General features: G+C 42.7%; 1 protein-coding gene across 1 annotated transcript in view; it reads right to left on the minus strand.

Moving 5' to 3' along the window:
• PRKDC (protein kinase, DNA-activated, catalytic subunit) overlaps positions 1-23,539 on the minus strand; it is a 2,818,033-nt gene that overhangs the window by 1,331,799 nt on the left and 1,462,695 nt on the right. Inside the window, exon 52 of the mRNA XM_086965729.1 lies at positions 3,645-3,756. Within this exon, the coding sequence (XP_086821855.1) occupies positions 3,645-3,756 (112 nt within the window). The remainder of the gene's footprint in view (positions 1-3,644; positions 3,757-23,539) is intronic.

Genomic DNA, 23,539 nt, shown 5'->3' on the forward strand with positions numbered 1-23,539 from the left:
GGCTCTGCCAACCTCCCTCCCCCTTTTTTCACTGGAGAAAGGTTTAGTGAGGTGTGGGATTAGCATGTGGATTTCACGCGCACACACAACTTGTTTTACAGTTTTTTATTTTCAAAATGGTGACTTTAATTAGCACACATAGATAGAAGGTTGTAGCATACCCTCTATTTAGTTGATTAACATATTAACAACTAGGGGTTCCCGACCCCATAGTGTGTAGGGGCAGGCCATCGATTGTTTAAGATGTCAAGAGAATGGCCCCAATTCCAACAGACTAATATGAAGCTGTGCTTCTGCCGGAAACGAGATGCCTCTGATCTTAGCCTCCTAACCAAGCAGTGACACAATCATCATCGCCATCAGTTTCCGGTGGAGTAGGGAGAGGGGTCTGCTGGTCCGATTGTAGTCTAACAGCTACCACTGCAGATCTCATGCAATCTTCTCCATAACCTGAATAGATTCCAACAGACTTCCTTGCTGTTGGGCCCACTGAGATTTTAGATTCCATTGCAAAGCCCGCATATAACGTCTGGCATGGTTGACATGCAGGGTGCAAGTGGCTAACAGGTCAAGAAGCCCCAGAACCTTTCTCACCGACACCCAAGACCAAGGATAAAACCTCGGGATCATAGCTAGAATATCCTGGACTCATCATGAAGGAAGGCCATGAACTGCATCATATCCACGAAATCACCTATGAAAGGAAGTCTCTGCGAAGGAATCAGGATGGCATCAGCATATTGACCGTGAACCCCAACATCATCAAGAGGATGGCCACCTGAAGGTGACCCGACTGAAGGTGGCAAGCCCTCAATCAACAAGCCAATTGTTGCGGTAGGAGAAAACTGGTACGACCAACCTCCAACGATAGCCGGTAACCACCTTCATCACGTTTTTGAATTACTGAGGGGAGTTGGTTATACTCAAAGGGAGCACGGCAAATTTAAAATGTTCCACACCCACCTTGAGCAGCCGGTAATGTCTGAGGGACTGCAGGATAGGTATATGAAAATGCTTGTCCTGCAGGTCAAAGGCTGCCATCCAGTCACTCGGAGTCAGGGCAGAAAAAAACTGAACTACTGTGGACAGTTTGAATCTGTCTCTTAGCAGGAAGGAATTTAGATGGTGAAGATCCAAAAGAGGATGGAGGAAATAGCAAGAGTAACAACCCGTCACTATTTCGAAGGCCGGTCGCACTTGATGGTTCCATTGGAAAGAAGAGTTTTTTGTAGCAAGCTGTAAAGGTGCCCTCCTGTGGAAAGAAGTTGTGGTGGTTCAGAAAGGAGAGAAAATGCATAACTGTGCTGAATTATCTGAAGGACCCATGTGGCTGATGTGATGGATTGGAATCCTGAGAGAAAGTGTTGTCTCTTGCCTTCCGTCCAATGGGCGTGAGCCTCTAAGGAAAAAACTAGGGCAGCTTTGAGGCTGTTGCCACAATAGGATTGGGGCAACTTCTGCAGGGGTGGAGGGCCTGGTGCTAACTGTATGCCACCCCATTGAGTATCCTCAGAAAGGCCAACATTGGAAGGGAAACTGTCTTGCAGGAATAAAGAGGCCTAGAATACATATTTTAGCTCAGCTTTCCATAAAACGTTCTAAGGTGGATTCAGCTTTTTGGCAAAAAGGCGGAATCTATCAAAAGAAATATCCCTAAGTGATGTCTTTGCATCTCCTGAAACCCCCTACAGTGCATCCATGCATGGCGATGGAATACCACACTGCCGCCAACTGTGCGCCTCAAGTGATCGGTTTCATCCAGACCACCACAAATGATGTATACCGCCAGGAATGCCAGCAAGATCTTGGTGACCATGTTCCAGAGGGCATGTATATTGTCCCAGTAGGTAAACTGCATTTTACTGACCCCACGGCCAGGCTGTCCAACAAGAACATTTGTTTCCTGAATGCCTTAATCCTCTTTTATTACATGTATGAGGGACTTGTAGGGAAAGAATTAGGGTTCACATTACTAATTGAAGCCTGAACCACCTGACTCTCCACGGCGTAGGATGTTGCATCAAAAAATCTGGTGTCTGTTTGTGGGGCATGGCCACCTGCCTGGTCACCGAGCGGCAAGAGCAAGGCGTAGAACAGGTGCCCATTAGTGTATCAGCAAGGGCTTTGTTGAATAGAAGCAAGGGCTCAGAGGGAGAAGACCCAGACTTCCATAAGGACATTATGTTTAACGTCAAACAAACGCAGTTGTATGTCCAAGACCTGAACTGCACGTCCAATCACCACTCTAAAGGTAGCATTTTCTTTGCGTGGGGGCCCAATAGTGGACAATAACCCTGTATCAAGGGAAGTATCAAGCCAACCGATCTCCTGTAGAGATATTCATCATCATAATGCAGGCCAAACCATCCCCATCATCACCATTATTGTCTGTGGGAGGTAAACTTTGGTTTGAATCTGAACCAAAAGAAATTGTCACAGAGGGCGGCTCCATAGCAGTGGATGTATGGTGTCAAATTACTGTGTACAGAAGCCAGGTGCACTGGAGTGGATTCAGAGCACAACCTTCATTGGTGTCGAGAAGGATTCAATTCAGAGTCCCCATCGGATTCCCCTCCGATGTCAACAATGTCAGCATTGGCATTGATTAAACTGGGAACCACACAGGTCACTCAAAAGAAATGGTGGTCTGCACCAGAGTCGGTGCGGAACCCGAGATGGGTTTGAGGGTGATGGACAGTGTTGAGGGCAGATCCCACCGGGTGGCAACCTGACTGGGATCTCCTGCAGATCCTTGGGGTCCAAAGGCATGCAAAAGGGAACCAAAAGAGTGCCAAAAATATGCAACCTGGCCATCTTAAAGACCTTAATCTGCTGCAGCTGCCCCAATGACCCAGGGAACTCGTGGCACATCAGGATCAGTGCCGCAATCAGCTCCTCAAGTGAGGACTTGGAGCAAGACCAATTGGCAACTTGACACTCTTGCGATAGAAGGGATTGAGTCTCACTTCATCATGTGTTTCCTCTTCGAGTTGAACTTCAAATTACCTGACAATTTTGAATCTGTTCTGGAATCAGCCTTGAGAGCAGGAGCAGGTTTGCACCCTCAGCACCGTACAGCTTCACATTATAACACTGGATCGCTTTCAGATGCATGAGGCCACACTCTTCACCGGAATTGGAGACAGACAAATATGTGGTACGTCACTGACATTTGCTTCGGCAGCAATGGCATGAACTCTATAGTTTTAGGTTGGGACATTGTTCCCTTGCACACTGGATTTGAATTAGAATAGCTGCAAAAAACTGAGACGAAAGGGAGCATAGCTTCAGTTCTGTGTACAAAGGGGCGGAGAGAACTGACAGAAATGAGTACTCTACAATTAGAAGTATCCATCTGAAATAGTAGCACAGCAGATTGATCGTAAGCTTGATGAATATATAAGCATTATTTTTCGCTTGTTGCCTTTCTGTGACACTCGCATACAGAAGACATAAAACACTTGGCAGATATCCATGGCTTTACAAGATTATAAGTGTTGCTCCTTACTCAAACAGCGTACATCAACAGCAAACTTATGTTTACAGCAAAACCACAAAAGGAGCCAAGAAGTAAACAATGTGTAAGAGCAAAACCACAAAAGGAACCATAAAGTAAACAATGTGTAAGTTAATAGAACACTTACTTTATCCTTCTCAGCAACATATCGAAGAACAAGTCCAAGCACTTCAGCAGCTGCTGCGTACACCTCCTTGTACCGTATCAAGGCTAGGTTATTGGTTAAAGCTTGGAAGTACCTACGAACAGGACCACAAAACAGATACTACATGTAAGTATATGCAAGAAACTAATTGCGTTATGCATTTAAATATTATGATTTTTCACAAGAGTTCTCCCATTTACTTACTGGTGTGCTTATACATGGTGAGAGTAAGCCACCTAGACAACTGTCGGGATGACTTTTCATCCAATTCCTTGTGATACCAATAATTCATGTGCCAATGAAAATACATGACTGCTAGACCATTTTGGAAATAATTCCTCATCTCTGAATTGAGGTCTGGAATGGCGTTTGCACAAAAGATATTATTGACACAACCTTCAAACATGCTAAAAAAACACTACAACTGAAAAGATAACTGTTAACTGGCAATGCACAAACACATTAAAGATAATTATTAAGTATCACATAGAGGCACCATGAAAATAATTCTGCTGAATCACATGCACTCATAGGTCAATATACAGACAACTGGTGCCAATAAAATTACATCTCTAATAATAGTATCTTCTCTAGACTTACATGATTGCACATCTCCAGACATCAGGTGGACAACGTCTGGAAAACTTAAAAGATTTTCACTCGGTTTTCTTAGGCTCCTTATTACACCTGTTTTAAATTGACCTCTAAGGTTTTGAAAAACAACAGGAACATAGGGAACTTCTCCCCTTAGAGGTTGAAAAACAACAGTCTTGCTAGAATGATCTTGATGATGATTTTAGTCAGTCAGTAATGCTGGATGGAAGCTCACCTTCTTTACACCCATCTCTTAGAAACTGAAGCATGGTCGGGAAATAAGAAATACAAAACTAAGGGACACACACCTGAATCTCTTCAGGTCCGGTTGGGAAATTGAAGCAGTTAGATTTCACAGAAACCTCACAAAAGAAACTTTCAATCTGCAACACAAGGCAAGTATGCAAAATGCAAATCAGAGAAGCCTGCCCTTTTACAAAGTCATGCAATACACACAAAAAAGTACTTTGGCCAGTAATACACCACACTAGCACAGACTCTTGCTAATTCACCAGATACTTAGGTAGCAGACTGTGAATGTATATCATTCTCACTACCCTTATGTGGGGTGCCTGCAGCGGTTGCCTACACGGATAGCACCCGTTCACCATTAAGGAGTGTGTGGTTGGAAGGGTGTTGTCTTAAATTGTTCCTATATGGGAAGCGTTTCAACATTGTGAGTGATTACCACACAGGTGCTGTCATTGTGTTATGGAATACAGCACAAAACAGTGTAATGGTTGAAGTAGTGTGAGGGATAGGCAAGCCATTTATGGTTTTCGGTAATCTGGCAGCTTCGATCAGGCCTACAAGCCTCTTCATGGTATTACTCATGATCACAGGCTATGAGGCTGGTTATCCCGCAGAATTGTCTATTCTGAGATGTTGTTAATGTTTATTGTCCTGAGAAGACTTAGCTTGGGGGAGGAAGCTGGGGTGGGGGGATGGGGGGGGGGGAGATGGTCAGGCAATCTGCTTGGACGCACTTTGTTATAATCATCCTTTATGCCATTCCAATGTTTCCACCACAGACCTCAGACTGAACACTGATACAGTACAGTAAGGGTGTCCATATCTATTTGTAGGATGGTGTGGGGCATGACGTAATTTATGTGACACTGCCTAATGGATTGATTTGTAAAGAACCCTGTTAGGATGTTATGGAGGCAACTTGAAGTTTGTGGGTGTTTGATACTGGTTAGGGATAGTCTGTACTTGATAGCATTATCTACCTGATGTTGCAGGGCTTTCTATCAAGATAGCCAATTATATTACATATCTACCTTATCTTTATAATTTATTCTATTGCCTCATCTATATAATCTGTTCCATTGGATATTTAAGATGTGAAATGGCTGTCAGTTCTATTGCAAGCACTTTGACAGCCAACTCTATAACGTACCTGAGCTATTCTGGGTAAGTGAGTGGTATTCTATCCTCTAATATATATACTTGTGGTGAGTCTTGTTGACAAATACTGTTAGAAACTGAGAGCAATTGAATATTAAAAAAATATCTGTACTTTATTGGATATTCTGATGTGTTCTGTTTGATATTGGTCTTTCTGTAGGAGCAATGCAAACTTTGGTTAGGATGCGGAATTAAAGGATATGCCCAATTACTACTTCAAAACACAGCACATGATTTAAAGAAAATAGATTAATATGCTATCTCCACAATTATCTGTGTAAAAAGTGCTGCCATTGCATTATTTACATGGTAGATTTTTTAAATAAATTTACAGATTTCATGGGATAAAAGCGTTTAGTTACAACTATAACTAAATAAAATCAGTTATGTTACCAGGTCTTTCACGTGAGGAGAGAGGAGATGGGCAGTCTTGAGCCATTTTGGATTCACAGTTGCAGCTGTTATGTTACGGAATACAAGCATAAGTATGATTCATGCCTTCTAGAGGTCCACTGTGGAAACCAAATGGTTTCCTGGTATAGTTATGTAGGTGGAGGAATCAAATGTACCAAATTTAGTGCAGTAAAAGTGGTTAAAAAAAGGTCATTCCCAGTCTTCTGCTAGTCAGTGCAAGCCTACCTATTTACCCAGGTCTGCACATCAGTGTCTTCAAATGTGAGCATAAGCTCGAAAACATTGCCAAAATAAATATAAAGAAGTGGACATTTTTATACAGGTTTTACATATATTATTTACCTAAAAGAGCAACTGACCTGTAGCCACTTTCCTAATGTTGTTAATCTGCCATTTCAAAACTTTTGACTGAAACGTTTAAACTGTGAAATTGTCATATTTATGTTGTGGATACACCCTTTTTCCAGCAATGGGCTACCCATATTCAAACGGTGAAATCATTGTATTTAAGGTGTAGGGATAACATCTACACACTGTGACATTCTAATCTTTGAGCTGTTGGTCATGAGTCTCAAACTGTGAGATCTATATCCTTACATTTTCTATTACATTTTGAAGCTGTAGCCTGCCATCTTCAAACCTTTAGGCCATCATTTTAACTCTGTGAGACAATGAGCTTTATGTCATGGGGCAACACTCTCTAAGCTGTGGGTTCAGCTTTTTCTAAATATGGGCTTGTCATTTTTAAGCAGTCGAATGCCAGTGTCGAGTTCAGGGGCCAAAATTTAAATTATGGTGCCTCGATCTTTAACATGTGAGGACACCATCTTTGGAATGAGGTAACCACCTGAGGGCATTGGTATATTCAACTTTAATATATAAGGATATCATCTCATTATGTAGTATGTTTGTGCTGCATGATTAACCGATATGCAGAGTTGATTTTGCTCCCACAGATAAATGTATTTACCATGCTCATAGATCTTCCTGAAGACTTGAGCTATAGGAATATCATGACTGCGCAGGTCTTCAAGACTGGAACTTACCAAAACGTTAACCATCCAAGAGTGCACAGGTAAAACGAATCTAATACTGGCTACAGGTTACACATTGAGTCTTTTCAGAGAATACCTTGTCTCTACATGTGGCTGTGCACACTAAAGTTGTAATATTTGGCCAATCCTGCTTCTTTGGCCATTTTAAGCATATAATGGAGGAATATATTAATACATACAATCCTCCAGCAGAGAGACTAGTGATTAATATATTTGATAGGTGTTTGAGAGAAAGGCCATTTAGGAGAAACTAATCACCCCTGGCAAAATACATATGACTTATAAGCCAAAATGGTTCACTGTCACCCGTTAAAGAAATATAATCATCTGTTCTGGCTAGAGAAAATTAAATGATTTGCTATAAAAGAAATTAATTAGCTATAAATATGCACAAGATTTTTAATTTTTTTTATTTTTATTGGCATTTATTAGACTTACAAAGTCAACAATAAGCAAACTGACCGTTGCACAACAACATCCATCTTCCAGCTTAAGTACAGTATCTTAGACCTCAAAGATATACATTTGATGATATAGATTGGTACATGCATTCAGTCAATCTGTTACACTTTCAGATATTCAATTAAATACTTCCATTGTTTGATTGTTGGAGCCCTGTTGCTATTCCATCCAATTGATATCCTACATTTAACCAGAAGCAATGCTACTACACAGAACTTTCGCTCTGCAGTCCGTACCTCAGGCACCAGCCCCACTAAACATGTGCGAACCGAACATTCAATGGGAATACCCACCATAACACTCAACGCTTGTACCCAATAGTCCACTACCTTAGGACAATACCATGCAAGGTATATAAAATCTTCTACTTTCGAGTGACACCGTTTACATTTTGAGTCTGTGCTCAGCCCATATCTATGGAGTCGGTCAGGTGTATAATAGGTCTGATGTAGGTATTTATAATGTAGTAAACGTAGGTTTCCATTGGGTGTTAGCAGACCAGTAAGTGTGCAGGTTGTGGTCCACTCCTCTGTAGTGTAGTTCCTATTTTCCCAATAGGCTCTGCGCATTGGAATAACAAACAGCAGTGTAGACGTAGGACTGAGGTCATCTAGGTCTCTACTGACTATGTTAAACTTAATTTAGGTTTGCGCCAGCTAGCTCAGAGGTCACTGGAAACTTTCTTGAACTTCCCTGGCTCAGACAAGAAGGGATTCAGTTTCCGACAACCGCATAAACACGACAACTTTGCTCCCTCAGAATAAGAGTGTATCTCTAGAGTCGTGTGAAAACAATAGGCAGCTATTTCACTCAGTCAATCGTGCATACTTAGTTTCACCAGAATGCAGAGAAATAGAGAGACGGGCGTTTTCAATAAAAGGTGTTATTTATTGAGCAGTCTTCTTTCTCATGCAAGAGAAATGAATTGCCACAATTGCAATACTTAAAGTAAAGTGCGCACAGTAAAAATAGTATTAGGAAATAATACTGTAAAAGCATTGATATGGTTTCTTAGCCATATGATACTTTAAAATGGATAAAATATATACATACATAAATACATTTACTAAAGTACTCAACTGGTGCTTCTAACTAAGCCTACCCCGGTGTACCTGACCTAAGCCTAATACTTGGGAAGGGATGAGTAAGTAGCAGTTTAAGTTAAGTTGGTTAAGATAGTTTTTGCCAAGAATCTGCATCAAGAATTCTCTTAAGGGTTTAGTCAGCTCCGTACCTTGGTAATAGAATGTGGGAGGTCTGGTATCTCTTTCCTCAGGACTCGATCTCCCAGCCACCTACAAGAGTAGGCTGGAAACACCGGAGCTGGATTTTCTCGCCTGGAGAAAAAGACAGCGTCTCTCTTAGTGCGTCAAACGGGAGGGGCGGCTTCCGTGGGCTCTCGCATCAGCTGGGCTCTCGGGCAAGTAGATGGCCGCTCTGCTCCAAACCACTGTGTCTTTGCTTAAGGCAACTGTTGGTAGTTTATACCTGGAAGGTGCCGGGTTTGACGTAAGGTTGGACATAAGACGTCCCTAAGAACTAACAGTTCTTTCTGGACTTCAGGAGTTCTTGTTCAAATCAAAACAAAAGCAGGGGGAGTTTTCCGGGGCTGCTGGAGGCTTGGTTTGTTTAAAGAACGCGTTGTGCTTTCTAGGAGTCGATGGGAGTAGCTGTGCTGTGCTTTGGACTGCATGGGCTATTACTGATCTGATTCTTATGCCTTTATCAGGATATTATTGATTATAACCTCACAAGGGCATAAATCGGGAATATCGAAATAGGGTCCTAGATATAAACACGACACCCACTCCACAGATTGATGTGCATCATTACTAAAAAACTAAGCAATAGTAAACATTCAACGATGCATGTGTGTTTTCCGGCCCACCCCAAAATACATATTTCGCATTTGAAATGGTATATGGTAAATACAGGAAAATAAGTGTTGGTACTGTACGCTTTTCAAGCAGTGTAATCATTCAGATAAATGCATATATATATATATCAGCTGAATGAACTGCAAAAATTACACATGAAATGGCTCTGAATACAGAAAAGAAGGTCGAGACCATTCCATCACATATTTATACAAAATGTTGTATATGTGCTAGAGGCTGAGGTAAAATATTGTCTCTAGTATCCAAAAATTAGAAGCTCTGTTCTCTAAGAATAGTTCTACTTTAAGCAGAGTACCATGTGCCAAAAAAAGTAAATATTTTGGAAAATGGACAAAAATAATTTCGCTCTCAGGGGAAAAATTAGTTCCAAATAATTTCTGTAGCTTTGTTTATCAAAACTAAGGCCGAATTCAGAGTTCAGGGAACGCTGTGTGCTCATTGTTTTTATTAAGAGTTATTCTAGTTGACTGGAGAGAACATTACTTCAGACAGACCCGCAAAAAATTGGTCTACCACATTAGGTGAAAGTTCGACCAAGTTAAAAAATACTGCAACTGTGCAGTTCTCTGCGTGATTGCTATCATCGATGTTTGGATCAGCAATGCTTACAGAAGGTTGTATCTGATTGGTGCTGCTTTCCTTTCGTACCTCACCGCCACCTATTCGTAGTGGTGAAGTCTTAACGAATGCAGTCATCAGAATCGGAAGCCGCTGGGTACAACACGATGCATGAGTCGTTACAGGACCTAGCAAAGTATCGATATCCATTGGTACTGCTGATTGTAGTGTAAGGCAGATGTCCAACACGCATTTTTCTCCGCATATCAGACATCGAAGCACAGGTATGATGCAATCTTGCCAGATCGGTCAGAATGAAAGAAACCAGGTTGTACTCAGATCTCTTAGCCGGGCCAATCCGAGGACCTTAGTGATAGGGTCTCGGTATCGTATTGCTAGGATCGTTCTTCCATCGTTGCTGGAGTCTTCTCTGTGGATTGGCTTGCCATATCGGTGCAGAAGGAGCAAAAATAAAATTCCTGCCACGAGTCTCAAGATTAAGTGTAGGCCGCCAAAGACAAAATGGACAAAATTCGGGAAGATGCCCAGAACTGTTTCAAAGGGTGCTAACAGTCCCGAAAAAATTGTCTTCAATACATGTGCGATGCCACTGGTATCAGACATGTTTAAGATTTGGCTTAGTATTTCTACGAAATGCACAGGGCATATGTCGATAAAAGGGAATGTATCTCTGCCGATGTCCTTGCCACTTGCAGATCATACATTTCTTTTGATGACGTTAAAGGCACAGTTGTCTGTAAAAGAATAGACTTCATTCAGCTTAAAGTATCAATTCGAATAGAAGAGATGTTCAACCGAGGCCATAACGCAGCCCCCACATCTGGATTGCTGTGTGGATATAATACTTGCATACAGCAAACGGCCCTGGAAGTTACAGTTGTCAGATAGGCTTTTCCTGACAGCATGCCACAACAGCTGTGGTCACTTATTAAAATGTAACTGCCGTTAGAAAGTGGTCTAAAAAATGGCTCTATCCGTTTTGCAGGCGTGCCATGCAGGTGACATGAAAGGTTATTTGAAGACCCTTTGCAGGCTCCATGCAAATTAATACCTTGACACAGAAGTGTACCGCTTAGTGATTTTTTTCAATTTTTTCCATTAGGAAATACCACCTTGTTCCCTTCACTATAACATCTGTGTGTATAAGGTAAATCCCAGGTTGATTTGATGTATTCTTTACCCAACCTTTCATACTGGCCTGCAGGTATATACTCTTGGCAGTATTTAAACTGGAAAGTTGTTATCGGAATTGTAATCGTTCCGTGTATTATCCATTCAATGACAGGTCTCTCTGACATGGTCAATGGTAATCTCTCATGTTTTTCAATGCTCAGAATCGTATAGTCTGCTCCTTTTTGTGCCAAACTGATTTGTTTATCAGTAAGGTTAAAGATACCGAATAATGACGTTGTGTTGATTAAACGCCATGGTACGTAGCCTGAACGCAGATTTTGCAACGTCCAACCAAGCTGTACAATAGAACGTAATTGAGACTGACCATGTTGTAACATTAGTAAATCCTGCTCTATTATATCAAAAGCAGATGATACAATGCTGTCCAGTGAATATATTCTGCAGGACAGTCTCGTTAACCCATTGTCCACAACAGAAAGTGATTTTTCCAAATGTATACGATCAATTTCTCGTATTTTTTCTGTTGTCTCAATTTGCATTACTATCCAAGCTTCGTTATCGCAGCGTATATACCGGCCGCTAAGAAACGTTTTTGACGCTGTTTGCGTGGTCCCAATATGAAATCACGCAAGTCAGCACCGTCTTTAAGTAAAGTCAAATGTTGCTTAATTTCAGCCAGTGTGAATTTCTCTAGCCACTCAAGGCATAGTTTCCCTACACTGTATGTTGTAACTATCCCTGGATGTTGTCTCTGGGAGTATCTAGGGTCTGGTCTGGTCATTTGAACCCTTATGTTTTGTTCAGGAATCTATCTTGACAGTTATTCGTGTCTGTTGGCCAGATCAACCACTTTATCCAATCAGGATGTGTTCTGTTTTGGTGTAAAATATGGGATACGTCTATCTTCACATCTGTAGTGCTGTCACTATCAGTCATGGGTTTCGGAATAGATGGTGTATTTAAGTCTTATCTTAGCTAGACCAAGACAAGTAGTTTGTTGAATTGTGTCATTCAAGAATATCATTTGTTCTCGGATCATGCAGGCCCTAAATAATGCTTCTAGGCCTTGTACTTGCCAATCTTTGGAACCCCAGATCGTTTTTGTTTCAATGGTGTTTTTCCAAAATTCGAAACCAAATGTAGACATTTTGTCATAACATTTTTCAGAATAAATCAATTTAGTATTTGTCAACATTGTTTTCATTCCTGTCCTAGGTAACATTTTCAAATAAAACGTTTCGGGATCACTGTTATTAAACCCTGAGAAGTACTGGAATTTCTCTTAAAATGTTTTCGAACTGCCTTTTGGTGGAGTTGGACAGTGTTCCCACTGGTTATAAGACAAAACATTTCTAGGCTGAGCAGTTTTATGCAAATAGTGATCACCATAATGGTTATAACAGTATAACTCTTCATAATTTGATGAACCCTGTAAGTTATCATGTTCTGTAAATTTTGCTGACATTACTAAATCTGACATCATATAATTAATGTTTTCAAAGTCCCAATCATCAGAGAATGTACTTGGTGTCACAAAGTCACTTAATGAAACCTTAAACTGATGTGGATATTTGAAGAGTTCAACCGGGCCAAAAATGCCGTAATCAGTTCTGTCCCATGCTACCCCACCGGGTATTGGATTGGCTGAGATGTTTACTGATGTCAGTTCTCTTTTCTCGATGTGGGAGGATGTGTGAGGCTTTAGGACCTAGTTGATGTTCTGACTTGCTGTGTCCATTGTACTATATTTTCCACCAATGAATTTTCCCAAACATAGAACCATGATGAGCCAAAGCAGGAGAGTAAGTACACCTAACACAATCCAAAATTCGATCCATGGTGAAATCAGATATGTTTCTTTTAGTTGGTGAAAAAGTTCAATTACTTTGTCTTTGAAAGTTTTTGTTGGAGGCGTTTCTTCATGCTCGCTTGGATCTTCAGAGAAGTCGTCGAAATTGATGAAGTAGCCAGATGCAGTTCTGTCAATTGTTGGAATTTTTTCCGGATTTTCATTTGCTTTGGCATTTTTCGTTGTTTCATTAGCATAGTCAGGGGCTACATCATTGTCTTGATGAACTGTTGCAATTTGGGTTTCAAGAGGCACTCGTTCCACGGCATTATTGCATAGTCCTTTGTTACTCACTGCAGATTTATCAAATGTGATTATCTCTCATTATGAGCCTCTTGGATTGTAGCAAATTTTGGTATTCTGCTATTTCTTGGGAGTCCACTTGGCCTACTACTTATTATTGGCCACATGATTGTGGTTTTACCAGGTCGATGGATACAACTCTGTTCTCCTTTTTACCATCAAGGGGCGGTAGTACAACTGATCTTGTTCCGCTGATAGCTAAGACAGGTACTGCTTTTCTGTAAGAAGGCCCAAATTCCTGTAAGAAGGCCCAAATTTCTTCTTTACCGCGATCTTTTCTCTGACCAGATCCCCAATCTTTGGAATCCAGACAGGTCTTGCTGGGACAGGTGGTTTTTCTTCAGTGGTTGTCGGCTGTTGTTTCAACTTTATGTTACTCAGGTTTTTTCTTGTTTCATTTAAGTCCTGTAAAACAGCCAAACGATCTTTGATATCAAAGATTTTTTCTTCTACAACTGAAGTGTGACAATCAAGGTCCTGAATGAGCATTCTAGTTCCGAACAATAGTTTGTATGGAGTGAGACCTTTTAGAGAGTTTCTTGACTGATTATTAAAACTACGTTGGACACTTGTTAAATGTTTGACCCACCCATCACTCAAACCTAATACCCTTGCTGTTATAGATTGCTGTATGTCCCGGTTTTTTATTTCCACACCCGCTTTCCCTCAGGATGGAAGGGAGAAGAGTACCGCAATGCGATGCCCATGCTGTTCATGGCCTCTTTGTAAGCTCGAGAGCTAAACGCAGGACCCTGATCAGAATGTAGCATGCCAATTGCGTATGTGTCGATAAAGACTCGCAAATCTTTTATAACAGTTCTGGCGTCAGCGAGTGCTGGGGGCCACATTTTTAAGTGAATTAAGTCTTTATTAATTATCGGACGCATTTCTCCGACTGGATTTCTGCGCTATAGATAGCCTGATGCTATCTAATAGTGGTATCTGGGCTACAGGCTGGTCCAGTTCACAACTGCGATCTCTGTTGCAGTCCTCACAATTTTTTGCAAATTTGTAAATATCTACGCTCATTCCCAGCCACCAGTACTCTGATTGTAGTTCCATCAGAGATTTCAGGATCTCTTGGTGCCTCAGACCCAACCCCATATGTGCTTCTTGTAGCAAGAAGATTCTCCGGTTCGTGTTTGGAATTACTCTATCCCCCACTCCAGGAATTCGAGCAAACGGAACGGAGTTTGCATCAATTATGTATGTATTACTGAGTGGATAGTTGAGAGGTAATGCTGCATAATCGCCTTTTAATGAGGTTTTTACCGCCAGCATGGTTTCCCCATCTATTTGTTTTTCAGAACGCTTTTCAGTGGCTACGGTAGCCGGTTGAACCGCTTCCGCTGTGGCTGTGTTAGCCAATGAATTCCCTGCAACGTGAACGCCATCATGTCGAAGACTCAGTGCGTGTATCACGTGAGTCTTTCGTAGTTTTTTCTTTAAAAGAACTACTTGTTCCCAAAGCGTTTTATGCTTGATTGGGGCACCTGTGTCATCTTTGTAACCCTTTTTACTCCATGTCTGCATATCACTGTTGTATGACTTGACGCAGAAATACGAATCACACACTATTAGTGTGGGGAATTCGCGATCGGCATTTTCAAGCGCCATCTTTAATGATCTTATTTCAGCTCACTGAGCTGAACAGTTCCTGAGTGATTCAGTTTTGGTAATCATTGGTTTGAATTTACCAGAGCGCCAGCGACCTTTAACAATCGCGCACCAGCATTGTAGGATTTTTTCTCTACATCGTAGTGTTGTACGAATCTGTCCATATAGATTACGCAGGTGTATTGTTCTAGAGGCAGAATTTCAGCTGGCAGAGGATATTCTCGTTCATATTCTAGATCATCTAGTTTTTCAGTTTTGGGTCAAAATAGTATTTCACGTCTTCTGTAGCAAAGGAATTTTCCCATTCTATCCATTTTGGATCTAAGGCCACTGTAATCAGATTACGTGGAATTGTTAATGCCTCAAGGGCTGATTCTGCTGAAAAAACAGCTATTCTTTTGCCTTGGACTAGGGCTCTTTCTTTTGCTACAGCAGTTTTAACCGCTATCAGAATTTGTTCTGTAGAACTGAATTTCATTTCAGCTTGAGCGTACACATATGATTTGTAAGCTATAGGTACCGTTTCTCCCTCATTAGAGGTCAAGTATGTGAATCCGCATCTTCCTGGGATGACTCTGATTATAAGATTGCGTATGTTTTCGCGAGTTTGTAATTTTGTTTTAGCTAACATGTCTGTTTGCAATGATCTCAAAATCTCTGTGTGTTTCTGAGTCCAATTGGTTTGTTTGAAATCTGGTCTTATTAATTCATAGAGAGGTTTAACCCTCTCTGCATAATTTAGAATGTATGTTCTTCCGAAATTCAGGAAACTTAGTATTGATTGTAAATTCTTCAGCGTTTTTGGTGCTTGGAGTACAGCACATTTCTCTAAGAAATTGTCTGCCAGGCTTTTGCCTTCACTTGATAATTCATATCCTAAAAATAGGACAGTTAGATGGGCAATTCGTGACTTTCTAAAGTTTAATTTGTAACCCTCTGACGCGAACCCAAGTATTATGGTGTTCACCCTTATTAAGTGAGTCTCCAGGTCATCATCTGTGAGATAGATGTCATCGACATATGATAATGCTTCATCATCATATATTTGTAGTAACTCTGTTACCCTTGCTGAGAATAATCCTGGGCTATTCTTGAATCCCTGTGGGAGTCGGCAAAATTGTTTTTGCGATCCAATTATTGAGAAAGCGGTCAAATACCTGCTTTCAGGTGCTATGTTTTGACAGAAGAATCCATTAGAGATATCTAATGTTGTTTTATATTTTTTGTGCACAATGTTATTCATTAGTGCTGCACTATGTGAGTTTTGTACTGCAAATGTTTTACAACAGGAGTTTACATATCTGTAGTCCAAAACTAGATGATATGAATCGTCTGGCTTGGAGACAGGAAACAAAGGATTGTTCATTTGTAAGGTGCATGTTTTGATCACCCCTTGATATTCAAGTTGATCTAAGATCTCCCTGACTTGCTTTTTAGCTTCTTGTTTAACTGTGTACTGCCTTTGTGCAGTGGGCTGATTTTTTAACTGGATTTTGTGGTGAGGAGAATCCTCATCCCATCCAACATGATTTTTATATAAGGCAGGAGCTTGGGCCACTGCCCATTTTCTTGCCAATGTGTATTTTTTATGAATCGGAATTTGATTTGATCATTTCTTCGCCATGAGGGCACTCCCTGACAAACTCTGGTGGGCAGTCTTTCTCAGCTAACAGGATGTCATAGCCTTTAGAAAGTTTTTCCCAAAAAAGACCTTTTATTTTCCTAGTTCTATCTCCCTGTATACGTAATGTTATTTCATATAATTTATGGGGCACACTAACTCGTGTGTCTGCAGTTTCCACCTGAATGTACTCATTCGTGTCCACTGTCTCCAGAAGATTCATCAGGATCTTGCGAGCTATGGTCACTTCTGCTGCGTTGTCTAGCATTGTCTGTGCCCACTCTCCGTTTTTCAGTTGTGTCCTCAGAATTCTCGGCATGTTTAATTTTAATAATTGCTACCTTTTTTCTAGGAAATTGTAATGTTTTACTTTGATGAGCAGGTTCCTTGTCTTTGGACTGGACGTGCTCTTCTCTGTGTTCTGGCCGTCCTCTTCTTTCCGATTTCTGTGAGGAAGATCGAGAAAGATTGAGTGAGAAGGATCGAGAGGGACGTGTATCAACATCTTGATATCTGTCTGGTTTTCTTATTTTATCCCTATCTCTAAGGTTGTATCTTTTTTCAGAGGGCTCCCTTGGAGGAGACTTGTCTTCTCGGCCTGGAGATCTCTCTCTACGCTGAGGAGACCTTCCTCTGGGCTGGAAATGTTTTTCCCTGGGAGTGGATTGTTTATTGCCATCCCAACTCTTTTTTGGAGTTTTTAAATTATTTTTAATAAATATTTTTTCAGGATTTTCAGTTAGTTGGGGTTTTACCGGTTTCCCACCCTATCTATCTCTTCCTAGCTCTTCATAGGATTTTTCTATGATTCTGTCGAGTTCAAATGGTTGGTCTGCTATATCTGTTTCCTTCAATTTCTGGAGGTTCTTTAGATCATCCCTTGCCAATTGAACTAATTCTCTATATGCCTTTGTTAATTCTTTTAGTTTAACTAGAGTTCTTCGCTTGACATTGTTTCGTAGTCTGGGTGTGTTGCATAGTTGCATAGGACCGGCCCCGTTGCTTCTGGTCTACCTAGTGGACCGAGCCTGGTGATGTGATTATTCTGTTTCAGGGCGCCATCAAACCAGAGCAGGTGCTCTTGGTAATTTAGTGGGATTTCGATCTCCTCGAAAGGAGTGTATTCTCCCGGAGGTTCCTCTATTTTGTAATAGTGGAAATCTTTTGTCACAGTGTGTGCTGCTGGAAAATGTATCCATGAACAGAATACCTCTGTCTGCCGATATTCATGTGCCCCCACCACGAATATGACTGTACCACCTCTTGGTGTCAGTCCATTTTCTATAAGTTTAAGAGTTATAGTTCTTCTTATATTGACCGGAATGATTATAACACTCTGGTCATTTTCTTGGAGGGCTATGTCTTCCTCTAAGAGTCGAGCTGCTAAGGCTTCTCTTTCTCTCTCTTCGTCACTTTCTGCCATTTTACTGACTGAAAGTTTTTTGTTGCAGATCGAGTTTCAAGGAAACAAAGATTAGGTGCACAATATTTTGGAACACTGTATCCTTCAACGTTGATCAAACCGAAAACGAATACATAGGAATCTCTTCCTACTAAGTTCCAACGGATATTAACCTTTCACCCACTCCAGACGTCTATTGGAGTTTTTACGGGAAAAGGGTTCTGTGTGAAAAAGCACGACTGAGTTACTCTAGTGTCTTGCGTTAGATTACCGCCTTACCAAACGTTGGGCGCCATGTAGTGTAGTTCCTAGTTCCCCAATAGGCTCTGCGCATTGGAATAACATAAACAGCAGTGTAGACGTAGGACTGAGGTCATCTAGGTCTCTACTGACTATGGTAAACTTAATTTAGGGTTGTGCCAGCTAGTTCAGAGGTCACTGGAAACTTTTTTTTTTTAAAACCTTTATTAGTCTTGCAATCAATTACAGGTACTGGCCTACAACCTTCTCGGCCGGCCGCGAAGCAGAGTAAAAGTATAGCAATCAATGTGGAGAGTGAGAACAGTTCAAAAGCCAGGGCGATACGTAGACCAGGAGACAACTCGTGGACAAACGATCAGGTCCGAAGTCAGGATTACAGAGGTTCAGTTTTTACATTTATAAGAACTGAAAAAGTGCCATACAATCACATGTGGTCCAGCAACACAGCACGCAATCAGGATATCAACAATTAGTATAAACACAAACGAAGTAGTGGGGTAAGGCACACAAATCAGGAGATACGTAGGCACAAATCCAATGGATAGCAAACCCTAACCCCACCTCTCAGAACAATACACGTTACAGGAACCATAAATGAAGACGACACTATAGAAAAAGAAAAAAGACTAAAGGGCCATGGAAACAAAGAACAAGCAAACCCCGCCCCCCTACCCCAACCTGCACACCCGCGGAAGGCCAAGGCCTACCCCCCCCCCAGCCGCGTGCCTGTCGCCCTAATGGAACCCGAAATTTAGGAAGAAAAAGAGCAAAGACAAGAAACATATGTGGAGGAGGGCCCTCAAAGTCGCCGCCCGGCCCCGCCCATCACCCCTGCACTTGGGGAGGATTCAGAAACAGAATAGAGTATCATGGAAAACATCAAGTACCCATTACATCAGTAATACAATCCCAATGTAACACATCCAAAGCACCGTCAGTTAACGTGAGGGCCACCGAACCCTAAAATGCATCATCCCTGGCCTCGTCTAGCAACAAAACCACCAAATGACCCCTTGACAATCGATATACAGTACTTTTTGAAGGATCTGGAGGATCCGAGCCAATCAGGCCTGAACAACACCAAGAAAAAGTTCCGCAGTTCGAGTCCATCAGGACGCATGTAGCTGAAATCCAAGGGCGTTGGTACCAAGCCCGCGAGTGTCACAAAGTTCAAGCACAGTAATACCATCCATGAAGGGGAAATCTCACAGTCCGGCAAGTGCCGCAGTGTTGTCGGGACGGCCCGAGAAGAAGAACAGCATCGCGTCTCTAGATTTAGGCCAAGCGCGCGTCCCAAAGAGTCACTCATGCACACAGCCGCACTGTCCTGGGAGGACGAAGGAATCAGGGCCCTCAGCAGTTCCCAAGACACGGGCAAGGCCAAAGTCCTCCCCAAGGAAGTAGATACGGGCACGCCGGCACTCATTTGGAATCGGACCACATCCCCACAGGGCGGTTAAACAGCAATGGCGGCCATCCTTCGATCCAGTTCACAGGCATTGCAAATCAGGGTCTCGCGTAGATCCGTTAGGGCGGCCAAGACATCTTTGGGTGTGGGCTCCATAGTGCGCTGCCAGCACCCCAGCTCCGCGCCTACGGCAGCCGTCCGACCGGGACAGGATCCGCGAGGGAGGGTTACAGCCGCCATCTTTGTCAGTTCGGCCCGTCCCTCTACACCTCACTGTAGGGACCGGCCTCGGCACAGGGCGCCACCAAATGTACGCCCGGAGCACAAAGTGGTGAAGTGGGTTCCCCAGGGAGAGTCACCAAAAGGCTAAACAAAAGACCCTACCACTCCCTGGGGGCCGCCCGCCTGTCTCGGGGGCGATCCTTGGTTATGTCCGGGCGCGGAGTCCGAAGAGGGGGGCCAAGAGCCACATCCCCCCCTCGACTCCAGTATGCCTCGCAGGCCCCCAAGGCTCTTCGAGAAGGGACCGGGCCGATACTGCCGTCAGCGGCACTTCAGGACAACGGCACCCTCCGACCGACTCCCCACCACCAGAGGCGGCCGCTGTTGTTGCAGTCACGACCGGCTGCCAGTTGCAATCGACACCCCGGCTTCTTCACCGCACGGGCCGCAGAGCAATGGATGGGAAATTCTCCGGATTCACAGCACGCAGGAGTCTCAGGAGCAGGTGGTAAGTGAACGCTCTCCTTCTTTTATCCAAATACACCTTCTTAGTTCAGAACAGACAGCAGGATGGGCGTGCAGGCAAGAGGGCTCACGGAGCCGAGCGCCTATGCGACCATTTCGGATGCTGACTTGGCTCCTCCTCCCACTGGAAACTTTCTTGAATGAATAGGGAGGGATGAACATCCCTGGCTCAGACAAGAAGGGATTCAGTTTCCGACAACCGCATAAACATGACAACTTTGCTCTCTCAGAAAAAGAGTGTATCTCTAGAGTCGTGTGAAAACAATAGGCAGCTATTTCACCTAGTCAATCGTGCATACTTAGTTTCACCAGAGTGCAGAGAAATAGAGAGACGGGCGTTTTCAATAAAAGGTGTTATTTATTGAGCAGTCTTCTTTCTCATGCAAGAGAAATGAATTGCCACATTTGCAATACTTAAAGTAAAGTAAAGTGCGTACAGTAAAAGTAGTATTAGGAAATAATACTGCAAAAGCATTGATATGGTTTCTTAGCCATATGATACTTTAAAATGGATAAAATATATACATAAATACATAAATACATTGACTAACGTACTCAACTGGTGCTTCTAACTAAGCCTACCCCGGTGTACCTGACCTAAGCCTAATACTTGGGAAGGGATGAGTAAGTAGCAGTTTAAGTTAAGTTGGTTAAGATAGTTTTTGCCAAGAATCTGCATTAAGAATTCTCTTAAGGGTTTAGTCAGCTCCGTACCTTGGTAATAAAATGTGGGAGGTCTGGTATCTCTTTCCTCAGGACTCGATCTCCCAGCCACCCGCAAGAGTAGGCTGGAAACACCGGAGCTGAATTTTCTCGGCTGGAGAAAAAGACAGCGTCTCTCTTAGTGCCTCAAACGGGTAGGGCGGCTTCCGTGGGCTCTCGCATCAGCTGGGCTCTCGGGCAAGTAGATGGCCGCTCTGCTCCAAACCACTGTGTCTTTGCTTAAGGCAACTGTTGGTAGTTTATACCTGGAAGGTGCCGGGTTTGACGTAAGGTTGAACATAAGACGTCACTAAGAACTAACAGTTCTTTCTGGACTTCAGGAGTTCTTGTTCAAATCAAAACAAAAGCAGGGGGTATTTTCCCGGGCTGCTGGAGGCTTGGTTTGTTTAAAGAACGCGTTGTGCTTTCTAGGAGTTGATGGGAGTAGCCGTGCTGTGCTTTAGACTGAATGGGCGATTACTGAATATGGATCTGATTCTTATGCCTTTATCAGGATATTATTGATTATAACCTCACAAGGGCATAAATCGGGAAGATCGAATTAGGGTCCTAGATATAAACACGACACCTGTATCGTTAGCGGAATGTCTAAGCTAGCATTCCATTATTCCAGTGCACGCAGCGGGTTTCCCGCTATGTCGTCTTGTAATTTAACATATAGTTTGGAAACTATGTGATTTGCTGTGGGAGTCGTAAGCAATAGTTGCAGTGAGGACAATTGTTGCGGTTCTGCGGGGTATGAGGGAAACAATTTCTGTATCGCTCTCTGTAACCTATAATACGTGAATTTAAAAAGCAAGGTTGGGTTGCTTATGAATGATAGGTCCTCGAGGGTCCTAAACTGACCATCCTGATACAGGTCGCCCATATTATCTATACCAACTTGTCTAAGTAAGCCCACTGCTACCTTCTCTTGAGTGACCAAAAGCTCTGGATGGTGATGTAATGGCAGTGCAGCTGCGTACAATGGTAGTTTGTTTGCTTTCTTTCCCATTATGTACCAGGCTTCGTTTGTCGCATCTATTGTATTAATATCGCAAGCATGTAATGGGGGTCTCCGATGTGTTATAATAGCCGTCAATGGTATGGGAAGTGCATCACCCTCTTCTATTGCCACGTGTGTAAGGTATGGATCTCATGATACCAGAAATGTGCGTACTGTTCTTGCGCACATAAATAATAAAGTAAAAATCCGGTACTTTCAACCCTCCTCGTGAGTAAGGTAATGTTAAAGCATGCATTTCTATTTTCGCTTGCTTACCTGCCCATATCAAGTTTAGCATCATAGTTGATATTCTACGAAACACTGCCATTGACGGCTTAATCGGAATTTTATTGAATAAATACAGGAATTTAGGTAGGATTACCATTTTTACTATGGCCGTATGGTCAGCTAGTGATAGCGGCAAACAGTTCCATCTCTTGATTTTGTCTTCCATAGCACTGACCGCTCTACCGTAATTTGTACGGATAACAATGTCCGGGTCTTCGGTTGACAGGACCGACTAAGAATGCAGTGCGGCTATGGCATGACGCCACTAGCTCTATGGGATGGAGAGATCGGCTTACTCTGGCCACCCACTGTTTGGCTCGGACACTGGGCAAGCTTTGGAACATGAAGGGTTTTGACAAGTGGGACTTGATAGGGATTGCGACAATTGGCGACATCTGGGTCAAGGGGAGGATTAAGACGTTTGCGGAACTGCAAACCGAATTAGAGTTGAATAGAACGGAGTATTTCCGCTATGCGCAAGTCAGTCATGCGTTCAAGATGGCGCTACCGGCGGAGGCAGACATACCTGAGCCCTCACCGCTGGAGGATAGGATATTGGATGGTCACTTGCCAGATAGGACTATTTCTCTGATTTATAAGAAATTGATAAATCACAGAGCGGACCTCCTAGTAGAACTGAGAGACAAATGGACAAGAGATGGTATTGAACTAGATGACGAGGACTGGAAATCGGACAGGTCCTCTCCAAAGGAGGTCGCGATCCCAGCACGGTTGAGGCTTGTTCAGTTGAAAATATTACATAAGGTGTATGTCACAGGTCCCCGTCTAATTCGGATGGGACTATCTGAAGAAGGTTTGTCCAGGCGAGGGTGTGGTCAGGTGGGCACGTTCCTCCATATCCTCTGGGAATGTCACTTCATGGTGGAGTATTGGAGTAAGATACATGATGTTATGCGAGAGATCTTGGGGGTGACGGTGTTACCGGAGGCGAGGAGATGCCTACTCAATTTTTGGGAGCCTACAGATCTCAATACAGCGCAAACTAGGTGGGCCACTCTAGGGGCAATGATAGCCAAACGAAATATAGCTCAACAGTGGGGATCTGAGAGGCTGCCCACGCTTGAGAGGTGGAAAGAGAACATGGCCTGGTGTATGTTCCGGGAAAA

Source organism: Lissotriton vulgaris, chromosome 4_1, assembly GCF_964263255.1.
Source record: "Lissotriton vulgaris chromosome 4_1, aLisVul1.2, whole genome shotgun sequence".
Taxonomy (NCBI): Eukaryota; Metazoa; Chordata; class Amphibia; order Caudata; family Salamandridae; genus Lissotriton; species Lissotriton vulgaris.